This window comes from Triticum dicoccoides, chromosome 7B, assembly GCF_002162155.2.
Source record: "Triticum dicoccoides isolate Atlit2015 ecotype Zavitan chromosome 7B, WEW_v2.0, whole genome shotgun sequence".
Lineage (NCBI taxonomy): Eukaryota > Viridiplantae > Streptophyta > Magnoliopsida > Poales > Poaceae > Triticum > Triticum dicoccoides.
In genome coordinates this window covers 45,152,980-45,167,879 of record NC_041393.1, presented here as the reverse complement: position 1 = coordinate 45,167,879, position 14,900 = coordinate 45,152,980, and the positions used below count along the sequence as shown (strand labels likewise).

The 14,900-nt window shown below is 57.7% G+C and overlaps 1 protein-coding gene across 2 annotated transcripts; it reads right to left on the bottom strand.

Annotated features, from left to right (window-relative positions):
• Positions 1-12,179: 12,179 nt before the first annotated feature.
• On the bottom strand, positions 12,180-14,153 carry LOC119340840. 2 transcript variants are annotated; one of them, XM_037612748.1, is made up of 2 exons: positions 12,678-14,153; positions 12,180-12,604 (listed from the first exon to the last, which is right to left on the bottom strand). In XM_037612748.1, exons 1-2 carry the CDS (start codon positions 14,043-14,045, stop codon positions 12,368-12,370), a joined length of 1,605 nt encoding a protein of 534 aa, XP_037468645.1. In that variant the 5' UTR covers positions 14,046-14,153; the 3' UTR covers positions 12,180-12,367. The 2 variants fall into 2 exon arrangements, with proteins under 2 accessions (XP_037468645.1, XP_037468646.1); XM_037612749.1 differs by having other exon boundaries at positions 12,180-12,568.
• Between the last annotated feature and the right edge of the window lie 747 nt (positions 14,154-14,900).

Genomic DNA, 14,900 nt, shown 5'->3' with positions numbered 1-14,900 from the left:
CTGCTCCAGATGGCCAAGTGAGTTGGCCCGCAGTACGAAGCTGCCGAATACGAAGATCTGTCCGGGGAGAAAAGTCTCACCCAGGACTGCGTCTTTGTAGATTGAAGAGGCCATCAAGCCTATCGGTGACGACACAGAGGAACTCTCAATGAAAGCACCAATGTCGGTGTCAAAACCGGCGGATCTCGGGTAGGGGGTCCCGAACTGTGCGCCTAGGCGGATGGTAACAGGAGACAAGGGACACGATGTTTTACCCAGGTTCGGGCCCTCTTGATGGAGGTAAAACCCTATGTCCTGCTTGATTGATATTGATATTGTGGATGTTTACAAGAGTGGATCTACCACGAGATCAAGGAGGCTAAACCCTAGAAGCTAGCCTATGGTATGATTGTTGTTGTTGTGTCCTACGGACTAGAGCCATCCGGTTTATATAGACATCGGAGAGGGCTAGGGTTACATAGAGTCGGTTACAATGGTAGGAGATCTACATATCCGTATCACCAAGCTTGCCTTCCACGCCAAGGAAAGTCCCATCCGGACACGGGGCAAAGTCTTCAATCTTGTATCTTCATAGTCTTGGAGTCCGGTCGATGATGATAGTCCGGCCGATGATAGTTCGGCTGATGATGGTAGTCCGGCTATCCGGACACCCCCTAATCCAGGACTCCCTCACCGCCCCCGAGTTTCACTCGGGCCCTCCGTCACAACTAGCGTCTTGGACCAACGTAGGACGGAATTGGGGGCCAGCCCTGGCGATGTACCAGTACTGTAGAGCCGCATCCGGGAGCTTCTTGAGAGGGACATCAATCTTGTCAGCATAATTCAAGTGATGTTAATCCGACGGCTGTTGTCGTGCCAACACCGGCCTCTCCGGATGTGGGAGTTCAATCCAGAGGTTCCGCGGACTGTTAAGCACTTCTTCGGCCTGAAGCTCGAAGGGATGTGCAAATTATTCTTCGGACCACAAGTAGAGTGTCTGGACACCACCGAGGATGCGGGCCTAAGCTACAACCGCCTAGATACCCAAGTAAGTAATCTTGATACCGGACACTATGTTTTATATTTGCCATAGTTGTTATTCTGAAAATCATCCGTGGCCAGGAATGGCTCAGCAAGGCGGAGAGAATCAGGTGTCCGGTGCCACTTCCCGAAGGCTCGCCTAATCCCACCATCGCCAAGATGCTTGACCGGGTGCTCAGCAAAATGCCCTTAGGGAAATACAAGGGGAAGAACAAAGAAACCGACCTTCACACGTTGCGCATCCGAACCGGGGGAATTGTCACCTCCCCTGAGGAGGATAGTCAGGAAGGGGAGGCTAAAGCCTCCTCCCCGCGTGGGAAGAAGAGGGCCGCCTCCGAAAACTTGGAGACGAAGATGCCCAAGCAAGGGAAAAAGGTATCACCAGGGGGCTCTGCCCCGACGGGCACCCTCACCACGTCATGCCCGCCAACGGGCCAGCCCTCCACCAAGCTGTAAGTTAATCGTTAATTTGAAGGTACTGTGTTTCTCCGAGATCAATAACCAGGATTCGTCTTTTGTAGTCCGGCTAGCAGTTCTTCTCAACAGAGTTCGTCTTCGCGGGATCTTTCTCCGGAGATGATGGAGAGCGAGACCCCACCCACCTCTACGCCTCATGAAGCGGGCGACACCGAGGTGTCATCACGGAGGAGTCCGAATCTGCCGAAGCCGGAAGCCAATTCGTCAGCCGCCCTAAGCCCAGAGCGTTTGGCTCCCAAGGGGGGCGATGAGAACGGTCCGGCGCGGTTCGATGCCCGACCGGACATACTGACAGGCATTATGGAGCGAGCTGCGCTCTCGGAGGAGCACCGCTCATTAATGAGCACGGTGCTCAAGAAAATTTCATCCTCCACAAGTGGTTTGAAGGAAGCATTTCCGAGTCTGCTTAGAGGCTTTGAGGTATGTAGTGAAAAAAATACTCAATTTTTGGCAGTGAGGCACGCTGTCGGTGTTTTGGGAACGGGGGTACCCAGACTTGCCTGCCTGCGGCCTGCGGCGTGGCTCCAGGAGTGGCCCAGTATGGCCCATCTTCATCAACACATGCTCAAGACCCTCGTGAGGGGCCAAGCCTCGCGGGGCGGATGACAGGAGGCTTCCTCGGGCACAGCCTCATTAGGCTGGCTCACGAGGAGGCGGAGAGATCAAGGCGGGGTACCTCGCGAGGTTCCCATGATGCAAGCCATGACGACCAAGGCTAGGCGGGCGCTAGGCGGGCACCGGCCTGCGCAGAGTCCTTATTTCCTCTTTGGTGCAAAGGAGGGAAGCGCAGGCGAGAGTATCAAGCAAAGGCATCCATTTCGGTGTAACAAGACCAAGACCGGCAGGACGGCAGGATGGAGGTCATCGTGGAGCCCAAGCCGGCGTCATCGTCAGGGTCTTTGGCAGGCGAGGACCAACTTTAGTCAGGATAAGTGTACTAGATGTTCCCCTTCAAAATGGCCGATTGTTGGCGCCCTTCCCACTCAATATTTGGGAAGAGGCCCAGGGCCTCCGTCTATAAATAGGACTAGCCACCCACAGGGTAGGGGGATCTGGATCCCGCATCTAGAGACGGAGGAGACTAGAGGCATTTGATACAGAGAGAGAGAGAGAGAGAGAGAGAGAGGCGACTGAACTCCCCCAGCAGTTCATTACACCAGCCAAGAACAGACCCTCGCGGGGCTGTTCTTCCTTTGTACTATTCATCATCGGCCCCAGAGGCAATCCACCACACCACACACTGGAGTAGGGTATTACACCACAATGGTGGCCTGAACCAGTATAAATCTCGTGTCCTCTGTGCTGTTCTTCGTGTAGTTTAGATCCTTGCGAGGCGAGACATGGGTAGGTAGGGGGTGCGATCTCCGCGTGCACCCCAGAGTTCGAACCTTGAGGGTCTGCCGGAACCCGAAATCCGACATTTGGCGCGCCAGGTAAGGGTGCACCGGAATCCGCCTTCCGTTGCCTCGTGTTTCGCCGCCCGTCGCATCATCATCATCATGTCCGGCGACCCAACGGGCAATCCCGATCCCTGGGCGGCCTGGCCCACCCGCGCAGAGCCACTTGCCCAGGGCGACCTCAACCCTGTGCCCCAGGCAGCCCGCGGTCCGCAGGGCGCTGCGGGCCGCGGGCGACGCGGCCAGGCAGCACCAGCTCTCACGCGCGGCAGGTGCGGTCGGCAGCAAGGGCCTCAAGCCACACCGCGGCCACGGCGCCGTACACCCGACAAGAGCAGGCAAACTCAAGGGCCGCACTCACCGTGGCCCGAGAGCTACTGCGATGCAGGCTGCTAGAGGGCGGCCGCGACGTGCTCCTGGAGCGGGTGGCGGAGCTCCTGGGCTCCGCCGCCTCGGGGGCTCACCCCTTCGGCGCCCAGCCACCGCCTCAGGCCCAAGGCGGACCACACGGAGGCCCCACACGCGCCCTCACAGCTCCGAGCGGGTTCTAGGGCCACTCCAACACCACCCTGGCCATCGGCGCCTGGCTGCCGCTAGTGCCGCCTCCGCCTCCGGCCAGCGAAGGGGGATCCACTGCAGTCCATGGTCCCGGTGGGCCACCGCGCTACCACTTCTAGGCGGGAACCTCGAGCGGGACCGCTTGGCACACGGGGCACTACAGCGAGGCATTCGGGGCGGCGGCCCCGGAAGCGTATGTGCCCCACATGGTGGATCAAGGACACGCGCAGGAGGAAGACCATGGCTCGTTCCTTTGCCCAGGCTGGGGGGAAGAGACACACGAAGCCGATCTCTTTCAGGAGCCCAGGGAAGGCTTCGTCGACCGCGCTAGAGGCAGCGACTATCGGGTACCGCTAATCCCTTAGGAACAGGCATACGCTAACCATGGATCGCAGGAGGAACAGGTTGTCGCGCCGGATGGCCGCCCCAATCCAGCAGCTTCCTACCCCTCAGGAGGAGGGCACCGGGGGCTGCAGGAGGGGGGCCGAGATCTGGCCTCGCCCCCGCGACGCTGGGAGCAAGGCGTCCTCAGGAGGTAGGCCCTCTGCCGGGGAGGTGCCTCAGGGCCTATCCCCGGCAGAGGACCCGTGGTCGTCGGGGGAACCGCTGGCGACCGCTCTATCCCATCGATGGCGTCCTCGATCTCCGGCCGTCATCGTTGGCGATAGAGTATGGCGCAAGGCGGGGCCCTCGTCTGGCGATATGAAGCAAGGCCGATACCTGTGAAGAAGGCCCAGTGCCTGTGAAGCTCGCCGCCCCGTGACACTCTCACGTAATAATGAGTGGGGCTGTACACGCCCCGGAGTCTCCGAAGAGCCGCCCTCGGGCCTCGGGGGCTCCCGCCCACGCCCTGTGGCAGCACTTAGCTCCGCGTTGGTGAGAAGACGTCGAAGACTAGACTAGGTGCCGGACGCGGCCTTTCTGCTTTTTTGCCTTTCCTTTGGTTGTCGTTTTTCACCCGTTCGGATTTAAGTCAGAGTTGAGCTTGAGACTTGCGTGTGTTCGGGGAAGGGGTGTTTAGTCTCGTTTGAGCAATTTCTCGCGTTCTGGTTACCGCCTTACGTCCATCCAGCCTCAACCGCCTCCCCTCGTGAGCCCCTCACGAGCCGGGCCAGGCCCAGCATGCACGCAGCCCAGACTGCCATCGCCACGCCCTCTCAGGAGGGTCTTCTTGCAGGTTCAATAGGCTCATTCAGGAGGCACTCAGGACACCACGGCCCTCCGCAGGCTAGCTCGGGGCCCACGTGGGTCAAAGGTAAACAAGCCAGTCGACTCGCCACGAAACCAGCCGCCTGGCGCAGGCACATGGGTGATATCATGTCTACAAATACGATAACTGTAAGTTTTTACACGAGGGGCTCCCCCTCCCAAAATGCTCTTACAACCTTCTGGGCCAAGCTCGAACTCTCTCTACGCAGGGTAAAAACAGGAACAACACGCGGTCAATCAGATAAATCCCCCAATGCATCCTCAGAGGCACCTCCGGAGTCGTCACTAGCATCGCTAGCCTCGCCATCACCTTCTACGTTGCCGTCACCAGCACCTGGCCCGTTCACCACGCCGCCTTCATCAGCCACCACGACCACACCATCGTCATCAACGGTGAAGGCCCTAACAAGGGCGTCCATGTTGTCTTCCACCTAATGCTCCATGTTGCCCCGGATGGCCAGGGGCACCGGTGCGATGGCGGCATCGAAGTCAAAGTGGGGGTCCATGTTCTGAAGATGACTGAAGACACGAGAAAAAGCCCGCCCAAGCAGGGCACGGCTCCTCTCCTCCACCAACTTGTCAGCTCTGCCCGACCGAGTCTCTAGCTGTGTCACCACGTCGGTGAAGAACTGAAGGTTACTAGCATAGTTAACCTCATGAGGCTCCCCAACTGTTGCCTCGCAGATGTTGCCCAAGGCTGTGTTAGCTCTTTCCCGAAGTGCGTGGAGCATAGGGCCATGCATGTGCTCCAGGGTCTTCCGCTGGCGTATCTCGTCCTCGCTCCGCCGCGCGACGGCCTCAGCCGCGTCCACCCTTTGACGGAGAAGAAGCACCTCGGCGCGGGAGGAAGCCAGCTCCACCTGTGCCGTGCCAAGGGCTGCTCGGGCAGTGTCTGCACGCCGCGTCACTTCGTCCAGCTTGGCCTTCAGGGCGGCGGTCCTACCCTCTGATTCAACTTTGATCAACTCCAGCCTCTCCTTGAACTCGCGCTCAAGGTTCAAGCGGGCCGCCACCACCCGGCGATCAACCTCTTCTAAGGCTCGGGCTTTCCTCGTGGCAACATTATCCTCCGCCCGCGCCACCAGGCGCTCCCTCGTCTCCAACCGCTCGAGGTCCAGGGTGCGCTCGGTGGCCTCCATCGTCAGTGCCTCCTCACGTCTCTGGAGCTCCGCCCGGTCGACCAAGGCCCCCTTCATTGATGCAAGGGCCGCCTCACGCGACTCCACCTGCTCCTCCAGGGAGCTACTCCAAGCCCGGAGCTCCCACGCCCGCTCCTCTACGGCCCTGCACCGCTGGTCAGCCTCCTGAGCCTCCTTGATGGCCCGGGAGTGGGCCTCCTGAGAAGCCGCCAGCGACACCTTGGCTTTCTCATTATCGAGGGCACGCTGGTGGCGTGCAAGGGCAACGGCCACCTTCAGCTTGCGCCTCTCCTTTGCTAGCCACAGGCCCTCGGCCACAAGGCGCGCGTCCTCGTCAGCAAGCTCTACACCAAGCTGGCTCACTGCATCAGCCGCCCTCCGGAGAAACCCTTGGCGGAGGGTGCGGCGCTCCCGAGCGCGCTCGAGCATGTCTTCCACGTCATCCTTCACCCCAGGCGCGCGCGGAGGGCCACGGACCAGCACTCCCCCTATGGGCAGGGGGCTGGGGGCTGGCGCCCTCGCGACGGCCAGATGCACCTCGCCAGAAGCATGGCCTAGAGCCGGTTCATTCCCCAAGGAAGAACACAAGACCGACCTCAGCCAGTCGTCGTCCACGACCAATCGAAGAGCCCAGGGCAGGCTGGCTATGCCTCGGGAGGGCTAGCGAAGGATGGTCGCGAGGTGCGCAGAATCATGACGCATCACAGGATGGCTCACCTCTCCAACCGACCTCACCACAAGGGCAGTGCTTGAGCCCGGGGCGCCTGGGGACGGTGGAGAGGGCGAGGCCTAGAGGGATGGCTCCTCAGCCATCTCCATGAGCTCAGCGGGAAGGGCCCTGCAAGGCAATGATCAGCTGAAGCAGGAGGAAAGTAAGGGACTGAGAAAGGGGAAGGCTTACTCATCAGTGGCCAAGTACTTCCCGCGCTTCAATAGGCGGCAAGGGTAATCATCACCCAAGGCCTCCCTTCTCTTTCGAAGAGCCTCGAAGTCCACACGGAAGCGGCCCAGGGGCTCGGCGCAAGGGTCAGCCTGCGATGAGGAAGAAGCGCCAATGTGACCAACGTCAGGGGCATCGCCCTGGCACCGGCCGCCAGATGCCGCACCATGAAGGGTGGCCGGGGCCTCAGTGGCCTCTGCCACGGGAGCCGCAGGCCGCGGCTCAACACTTTCAGCCGCCGCAGGATGGGCCTCAGGAGCCGCCACCTCAGGAGTTCTGCGTGGCATCATCGTCCCGACGGTGACCCCCTCAGCCCCCGGTGGCCCTTGCCTCCCAGCTCCACCACTCGAGGAGGGACCGTCGTGGGCAACCACCACGACTGGGTTCTCGCGAGGTCCCCTGAGGCCTGCGGAGCGCAGCCCCCATTCATCGAAGTTGTGCATCTGCTTCACAAAATCAGCCCTGTTTGAGCAAAGGTACAACAGGGCACCCCCTTGTCGGATGCTACCAGGGGAAGGGTCCCCAGTCAGGATCATGAGAACCTTCCTCAGCACTTCAGGCGTCAGATCTTCCTCTTGGAGCCTCATGCGGTCTTCACGCCCCCCGAAGGCCCACATCCGGCGGTAATGACGCTGGAGAGGGGCAATGCGGCACAGGAGGAACTCCTTCACCACCTTGGGCGCCGTCACACCGAGCTCCCTCAGGTTCGCAAAGCAATGCCAGACGAAGACGAGTCGGGAGCTCGTGAGCGTCTCCTGGCCCCAGCCCGAATGGGGATAGCGGGCAAGGTGGGCTCCGAGAGCAGGGGGCTGGGTACTCCGACATCCACGTACAGCCACCGCTCTTGGAACCCAGTCGCAGGCGGAGGAAGGATGAAATCAATTCCTGAAGCCGCTGTTTCTGGTGCGGCAAGGAAGCTCATGCATCCCGAGCATTGGGTGGGGTCGCTGAGGCGCAAAGAGAAGAAGTGGCGCAGCAAGGCAACCGAAGGAGGAATACCCACCATCGCCTCGCAAACAAAAGCGAAAACGGTGAGAAGAGCAACTGATTCAGGACCCAAATGCATCATGTGGATCTGGTAGTGGGAGAGAACGGCGTTGAAGAAATCGGAAAAGGGGGGAACCAGTCCCGCCCACAAGGCGTCAGCAAAGTACCGTACCTCAGTGACTATTCTGTCAATGGAGAAGTGAGACGCGGGCCAGACCATCGTCCTCCCACACTCGTTGAAGATGGTGGCAAGGGTGGAACTGACCTTGTCCAAGCCTTCCAGGTTGAGTATGTTCGACTTGTCAACAGCGGGAGCCGTCGACGGTGGTGAGCGGGACGAAGGCGCAGGCTTCTGCCCTTCCCTTTCTTCGTTGGCGCCATGGCGATAGGAAGGGGGAGGATTCGAGATTGGATTGGAAGCGGAAGCTGGAGCTCGAGAGGAGGAAGAGCGAGAGACGCGCGAGCGGCGAGAAGAGGGGTGACTGTGTGCAACCGCGGGTCCGCCTAGCTGGGCGCAAAATAAGGAGGCGGGGGGAGCAGGGACGCCCACATCCAATCAACCGCCATGCAGCGCCCAAGGCCGCAGGCTATTGGGGCCCGCGGCGCTTCGCACTTGCCCCTTCGCTTCTCTGCTAAGCCAAGTCCAGGCGCGCCTTGGGCCCGGGGGCTACTGTCGGCGTTCTGGGAACGGGGGTACCCAGACTTGCCTGCCTGCGGCCTGCGGCGTGGCTCCAGGAGTGGCCCAGTACGGCCCATCTTCATCAACACATGCTCAAGACCCTCGCGAGGGGCCAAGCCTCGCGGGGTGGATGATAGGAGGCTTCCTCGCGCACGGCCTCGTCAGGCTGGATCGCGAGGAGGCAGAGAGATCAAGGTGGGTACCTCGTGAGGTGCCCATGACGCAAGCCATGACGACCAAGGCCAGGCGGGCGCTAGGCGGGTACCGGCCTGCGCAGAGTCCTTGTTTCCTCTTTGGTGCAAAGGGGGCAAGCGCAGGCGAGAGTATCAAGCAAAGGCAACCATTTCGGTGTAACAAGACCAAGACCGGCAGGACGGCAGGATGGAGGTCATCGTGGAGCCCAAGCCGGCGTCATCGTCAAGGGCCTTTGGCAGGCGAGGACCAACTTTAGTCAGGATAAGTGTACTAGATGTTCCCCTTCAAAATGGCTGATTGTTGGCGCCCTTCCCGCTCAATATTTGGGAAGAGGCCCACGGCCTCCATCTATAAATAGGACTAGCCACCCACAGGGTAGGGGGATCTGGATCCCGCATCTAGAGACGGAGGAGACTAGAGGCATTTGATACTGAGAGAGAGAGAGAGAGAGAGAGAGAGAGAGAGAGAGGCGACTGAACTCCCCCAGCAGTTCATCGCACCAGCCAAGAACAGACCCTCGCGAGGCTGTTCTTCCCTTGTACTAGTCATCATCAGCCCCAGAGGCAATCCACCACACCACACACTGGAGTAGGGTATTACACCACAATGGTGGCCTGAACCAGTATAAATCTCGTGTCCTCTGTGCTGTTCTTCGTGTAGTTTAGATCCTTGCGAGGTGGCGAGACATGGGTAGGCAGGGGGTGTGATCTCCGCGTGTACCCCAGAGTTCGAACCTTGAGGGTCTGCCGGAACCCGAATCTGACACACGCGCTAGGTGTGCTCCATACGGATAGTAGCCCCTGAGACTCTGGTTGCCCGCCCTAGGCGGCAAACAGAGGATCATATTGTGCAAGTACTCATTGCGCTATACATATGCGCAGGTATCTAAGGATCCGGCTGCTGAACAGTCTGTTGAAGTTGCCGAACTAAGAAGGCAAATTGGATCTATTGATGCCGATATCACGCTGGTGAACGAGCGGCTGAACGAGTCACAAGATATGTGCTCTGCTTTCCTTATTATGTTGTATAGGAAAATATGAGAGTGGCATAATATTAATGCAATATGCTTGGACTGCAGATGGTGCTGCTGCCGTGGAAGCCCTGAGGGCGGAACTTGCCCAGGCCAAGGAACAAGCTCGGGTTAGCAATGCGGGTGCCTTAAAGGCGGCCAAAGAATTGAGAGCCGAACAGGCTGCTCATCGCCGAAGCGAGGAAAAAATAGCCGAAATGGCTGTAGAGTTGGAAATTGCCGCCGATCGGTATGAACTCCTTGAAAAGGAGCATAAGGCTAGTTCGGCCGACCTGAACAAGGCACTTAATGCCACCAAGGAGATGTGGACCAAGGTCAGAGGTGTGCGGGAGGAGCTTCAACAGGCCAGTAAAATCGTGGCTGGGGGCTCCTACTTACTGCAAACAAAGTTTTTGGATCTGAAGTATGCTCCCCTGGATGGACGCTGGAGTCCTGCAGATGCGTATGTGGACTTGGCGAAGAGTACAACTAATGCAGCCAAGTTTTTCGAGAATCAAGGTGATAAAGAAGTGGAGAAGCTTTTCTGGTCGCAATTCAATGCACCCGCGCGCCCGCTGCCGTTAAGTGAGAAGATGGCTGCTGTGGCGGAGCTTCATAGGTTGTCCGGGCTTGCAATGCGGTCTGTAATAGACCATCTTTGGCCGAAGGGGCCTAAGCCGAACAGTTACTTTGGTTTGGTGCAACAATCCTTGGGGTCGTGCCTCAGATCGATGCCATGAGGAGGTCGACGTGCATAGAGGGTGCACGAATGGCTCTTGCCCGTGTTAAAGCCTATTGGACGGATATGGAGGCCATCATTGTAGCGACCCAAGATCCGGCGGGAGGCCAATATCCGGCCGAGCACTACTTGGCGCAGGTCACAAAAGGTGCCCGCCTAATAGAGGCGCATTGCTCGAAGAATGTCTTGTTCGAGTGACAAATCGAATAATTGTAAAAACAATGTTATTTTGGTTATAAGGCTATATTTATACTTTTTGCCCGAAAGTATTATTGTGTCTCCTGTGCGGCCTATACATATATATATATATATATATATATATATATATATATATATATATATATATATATATATATATATATATATATATATATATATATATATATATATATATATATATATATATGATCTGAAAGTTAGCAGTCGTTGGCTTCAGCCCCCTCGCATATAATGCGGGGGTGTTCGCGAAAAATATGCATAATCACACTTGATCCAACGTCTTGGTCCATTAAGGAGGTGATCGCATGTCGAACTAGGCAACCGGACTATATAGCTGTAACACTTTCGCTTAGCCATGGGAGTCTAATGGTGGGGCTACTTTGTAGCCCCTGGTACCTTCGCATGCATCCGAATACGGGGTCTTGTGTACATGACCGGGAAACGGTCCTTCGTTAATGCGGAGGGATCCTAAAGATTCTGATAAGTCTTCGAGTGGTTGAACAGTCTCTCGCTATATCATGACAGTCAGTTTTCGGCTTTCTCTACTGAGGTGCTCATCCGGAATAATCAGGGCACAATCGCAGTAGTTCTCCTTTGGCCGCCTTAGCCAATAAGAACAAAACATAAGGCGGCAAACCCAGGAGCCGGGCAAACCCAACATTTGACCAAAGACATGATTCAGAGCTGATGCATATAAGGCCAAACTCGTGACGCCGAACACTCCCGAAGGTATTCGGACTTTATAACAGAAAATGGGCTAAAGAATGCCCATTCATTATAAATCCTCGTCTTCACTTGGTGTTTCCCTTCCCTTGTGTTCGGCATTTAATTTGCCGGCCTGCTTGAAGACCCAGCACTCTCTGTGCTTGTGGTTCGCAGGTTTGTCGAGGGTGCCATGAATTTGGCACAGTCTGTCCAGGACTCTGTTCAGACCGGATGGTCCCTCTTTACTGCCTTTAAGTGGCTTCTTTTGCTGATTGGGTCGAGAGCCCCTGAATCCGGCGTTTACCGTTGTATTGTTCGGGCTCTCTTCCTTGTTTTGACGTTTGTTTTTATTACGCCATGGCTTCCCGTTGCCATCCCTTATTTCGGATGTGCTGGGATCGCTGGTGCCCTTACGGGCCAGCCAGCTGCAATTTTCTATATTTTTTGTATTTTTTGGACATTTTAGTAGGCTGGGCCGTGCTAATATTTGTGCCGTCGTGGGCTGGGCCGTGCCAGGCACGTTTAGCGCGGGCCTTGCCGTGCCAGCCCGGCTCGTTTGGCCAGCTATCCCCGGCGCCCGCTGGAGTATGTGAAACCACTCCGCGCACGCTAAAACCCACGTTTCCACGCATGCGTTTTTACCACCGCTGTTGGAGATGCTTTAATAGTCAATTAAGAATTACTCCCTCCGTCCCATAATGTAAGACGTTTTTCATTATGAGATGGACATAGCGTAGTGTCAAAAGACGTCTTGAATTATGAGACGGATGGAGTAGGTAAGACTTGAGTAATTTTTATCCCGATAAGAATTAGTAAAATATGACTAGAGTTAGCAAACCACAAATAGCAAATCCGGCGAATATTATGTCAGCAAATTAACCACTTGTATGCTGCAGAGAACCAAAATGTTGGCCCGAAACGCAGAACAGGGGGACTTCAAAGATAAACCAGAACAGTCGTGTTTAAAAGATCATCAACGAGACTGCAGGAATATACGTAGTAATTAAGCGTCCGTTTGACCTGCCGGACGGCGTAGAAAGGAGAGCTAGAGCGCGCAACGCGTTTCACGTTTTGCTTCCGCCCCGCCAGCGCTCCTAGCCATCCAGCGCGTCCTGCGCGCGCCGCCGCACGGCGAGCTCGGCCTTCATCATCTCCGCCTCCGCCTCCGCCGCGGCGAGCTTGTCCTCCGACTTCTCCAGCTGCGTCCGCAGTGCGGCGACCTCCGCGTCCCGCGCAACCAGCCGCTGCTCCAGCTCCAGCGCGTAGGCCAAGGAGAAGGACGCGTAGTTTGCAGCCTGCACGCAAGCGTCGTTGCCGTCCACAGACAAATACTACAACCAGTGAGATCGATCCGACCGCAGACAAGCAACCTACGATGAATGTACGTACTAGCGTCTAGCATACCTGAAGAATGGCGATGTAGCTGGACGCGACGATGTCGGAGGGCTCGGTCGCCGCAAACACGCGCTCCTGCTGCGGCGGGACGACGCCCCGCAGCCTCTCCCTCGCGGCGACCCAGTCGGTGCTGTCGCCGTCGTGTCCGCTGGGAATATGCTGCATCTTCCGGCTGCTCCGGGAGAAGGCTTCGGTTGGGGAACAAATTCCGGTGGGCGCCGAGCTGTCATCGGCGGTAGGCGGAGTGTTTGGCAGCACACATGGTGGGCCGTCGCTGCCGCCTGCTTCGTCCAGATTCCTCTTCTTCCCACGCAATGGTGACGATCTCGTCGCATCTCCGCCCGGCTCGATTTTCACCTTGTTCGCCGATGCCGGTGTTTGTGCAACCGCCGCCTTCGCTGCTAGCATGGATTTCATCATGCCGTACACTGCGGGATCCATCACTTTGAACTCGGTGGCGGTACAAGTATAAGAAGGCGGCGGCTCCGGTGACGACGGCTGCGGTGACGACGGCTCCGGTGCCGGGAGCTGCGGTGATGACGGCGCCCGTGCCGGTGCCGATAAGGGAGATATCCCGGCGTTGGCAAGATTGCTGCGGCAAAGATACTTCCTAAGATCAATGAAGGAGGCTCCCTGAGCACGTAGCAACTTGGCCGCCGATGCCTCATCTTCGGTGGAGAGCACGGGGTCCACGAGAGAGCTCTTGGACGGCCTGCCCCACTCCACAGGACAAGGCCACGCGGTCGGCGAACAGAGGAAGAAGAACCCACGCTTCCAATCCTTGATGGACTCCGGCAACCCCGTGAAGCGCAAGCCGGATCTGTCCCTCGATCTGGGATGGAAGTAGTACCAGCCTTTTTTCTGCTTGTGGCTGTGGGGGAGGGTGGACAGCATGAAGAACCGCCGGAACACCGCGAGGGACGGCGACACGCCGGCGGAGTGGCAGAGGACAACGAATCCCGCCATGATGCGCCACCCGTTGGGCGCGAGCTGCGTGGGCGCGAGGCCGAAGTGGTTGAGCGCGTCGACGAAGAAGGGGTGCAGGGGGACGCGCATCCCGGCCTCCAGCGCGTGCGCGTACACGCAGACGGCGCCGTGCGGCGGGGACGAGCTGGCGCGCAGGTCGCCTGCGGGGAGGGCGGTGTACTGGTCCTCGGAGATGCCGTATTTCTTGCACACCGCGTCGACGTGGCCCTGCGTGCGCAAGACGGAGAGGAATTCCTCGTCCGACGACGGGAGCTCGACGCCGGCGGCGTCGTCGTCGAGGTCGGAGGTGGTGACCTTGTAGTCCGGGTCGGAGGAGGACGGAGAGGACGTGGAGGAGGAGGAGGAAGAGGATGGAGAGGAGGAGGACGACGAAGAAGAAGCAGCCGCCATGGCGGGCGAAGGTCCTACTCCAATGGCTTCAGATTTGCTTTCCAAGGAGCTTCTCCCCGTGGATGGGTCTGTGCAAAGACGGTGGACACTCCACTATATCGTCCCAGGCACGAAATTCACTGCAGGGAAATAATGCACTGAAGATGCACTCAGTAGCAGGCTGCAGCGCTGCAGTGTCTAGTTTTATCAAAACGACAGAAGACGTCCGTCTGAATAGACTGAAAGTCCAGCCGCGTGGACCGAAGAGTCGAGTCACGAGCAAGCTACCTCCGGAACGAAGGATTCTGCTAGCACTATTCAGGAGGAGTGAAGTCTGTTTTGAACCTTGAGACCGTAGGCAGCGACAGAAATGAACCCCAACATCGAAATTCCTGAAGTCTGTGTCCTGTAGTCTCTAATCCCGGTCGTAATGGCCCTTTAGTGCGTACCCAAACGGTGGGATTCCAACGTGGCTCTGGAAAGACCGGGAACCGGCTGATTCAGCTGCCTGTGGGTAGGTCCAGTCGCTCCTGCTGTTAGTGGTCGAGCCGGACCAAGTCGCTCCTAGTTACCTCGCTCACTTCGCCCCTTCGCCCCTTCCTCTCCTTCTCTCTGCGACGCCTGGGCTCTTCGCCTCTACACCTCAACAACGGCGACGACGGCGTGGATGATCGCGGCAGCGGTCCACGACATCTCCGGTGGCATCTAGCAAGGTATGCCCTGGCCTTCTCCTCTGTTTCTTCACCGCAGCGATGCTCTTTGTTTTCTCTGTTGGGTTTAGGGTTTTTAAAGGTGGAGCAGAGCAAAATTAAGGGTCGAAAAATCATATGATTTGTGGTAGATGTTTGTTCTGAAGTTATTTAATCCGTCAAAATC

What these genes read in the sequence shown, in the direction of transcription:
- LOC119340840 (XM_037612748.1), bottom strand. Translation starts at nt 14,045, where the DNA reads ATGGCGGCTGCTTCTTCTTCGTCGTCCTCCTCCTCTCCATCCTCTTCC. An exon ending in GCTACATCGCCATTCTTCAG is followed by an intron (nt 12,605 to 12,677) that starts GTATGCTAGACG and finishes CACTGGTTGTAG; the next exon opens with TATTTGTCTGTGGACGGCAA.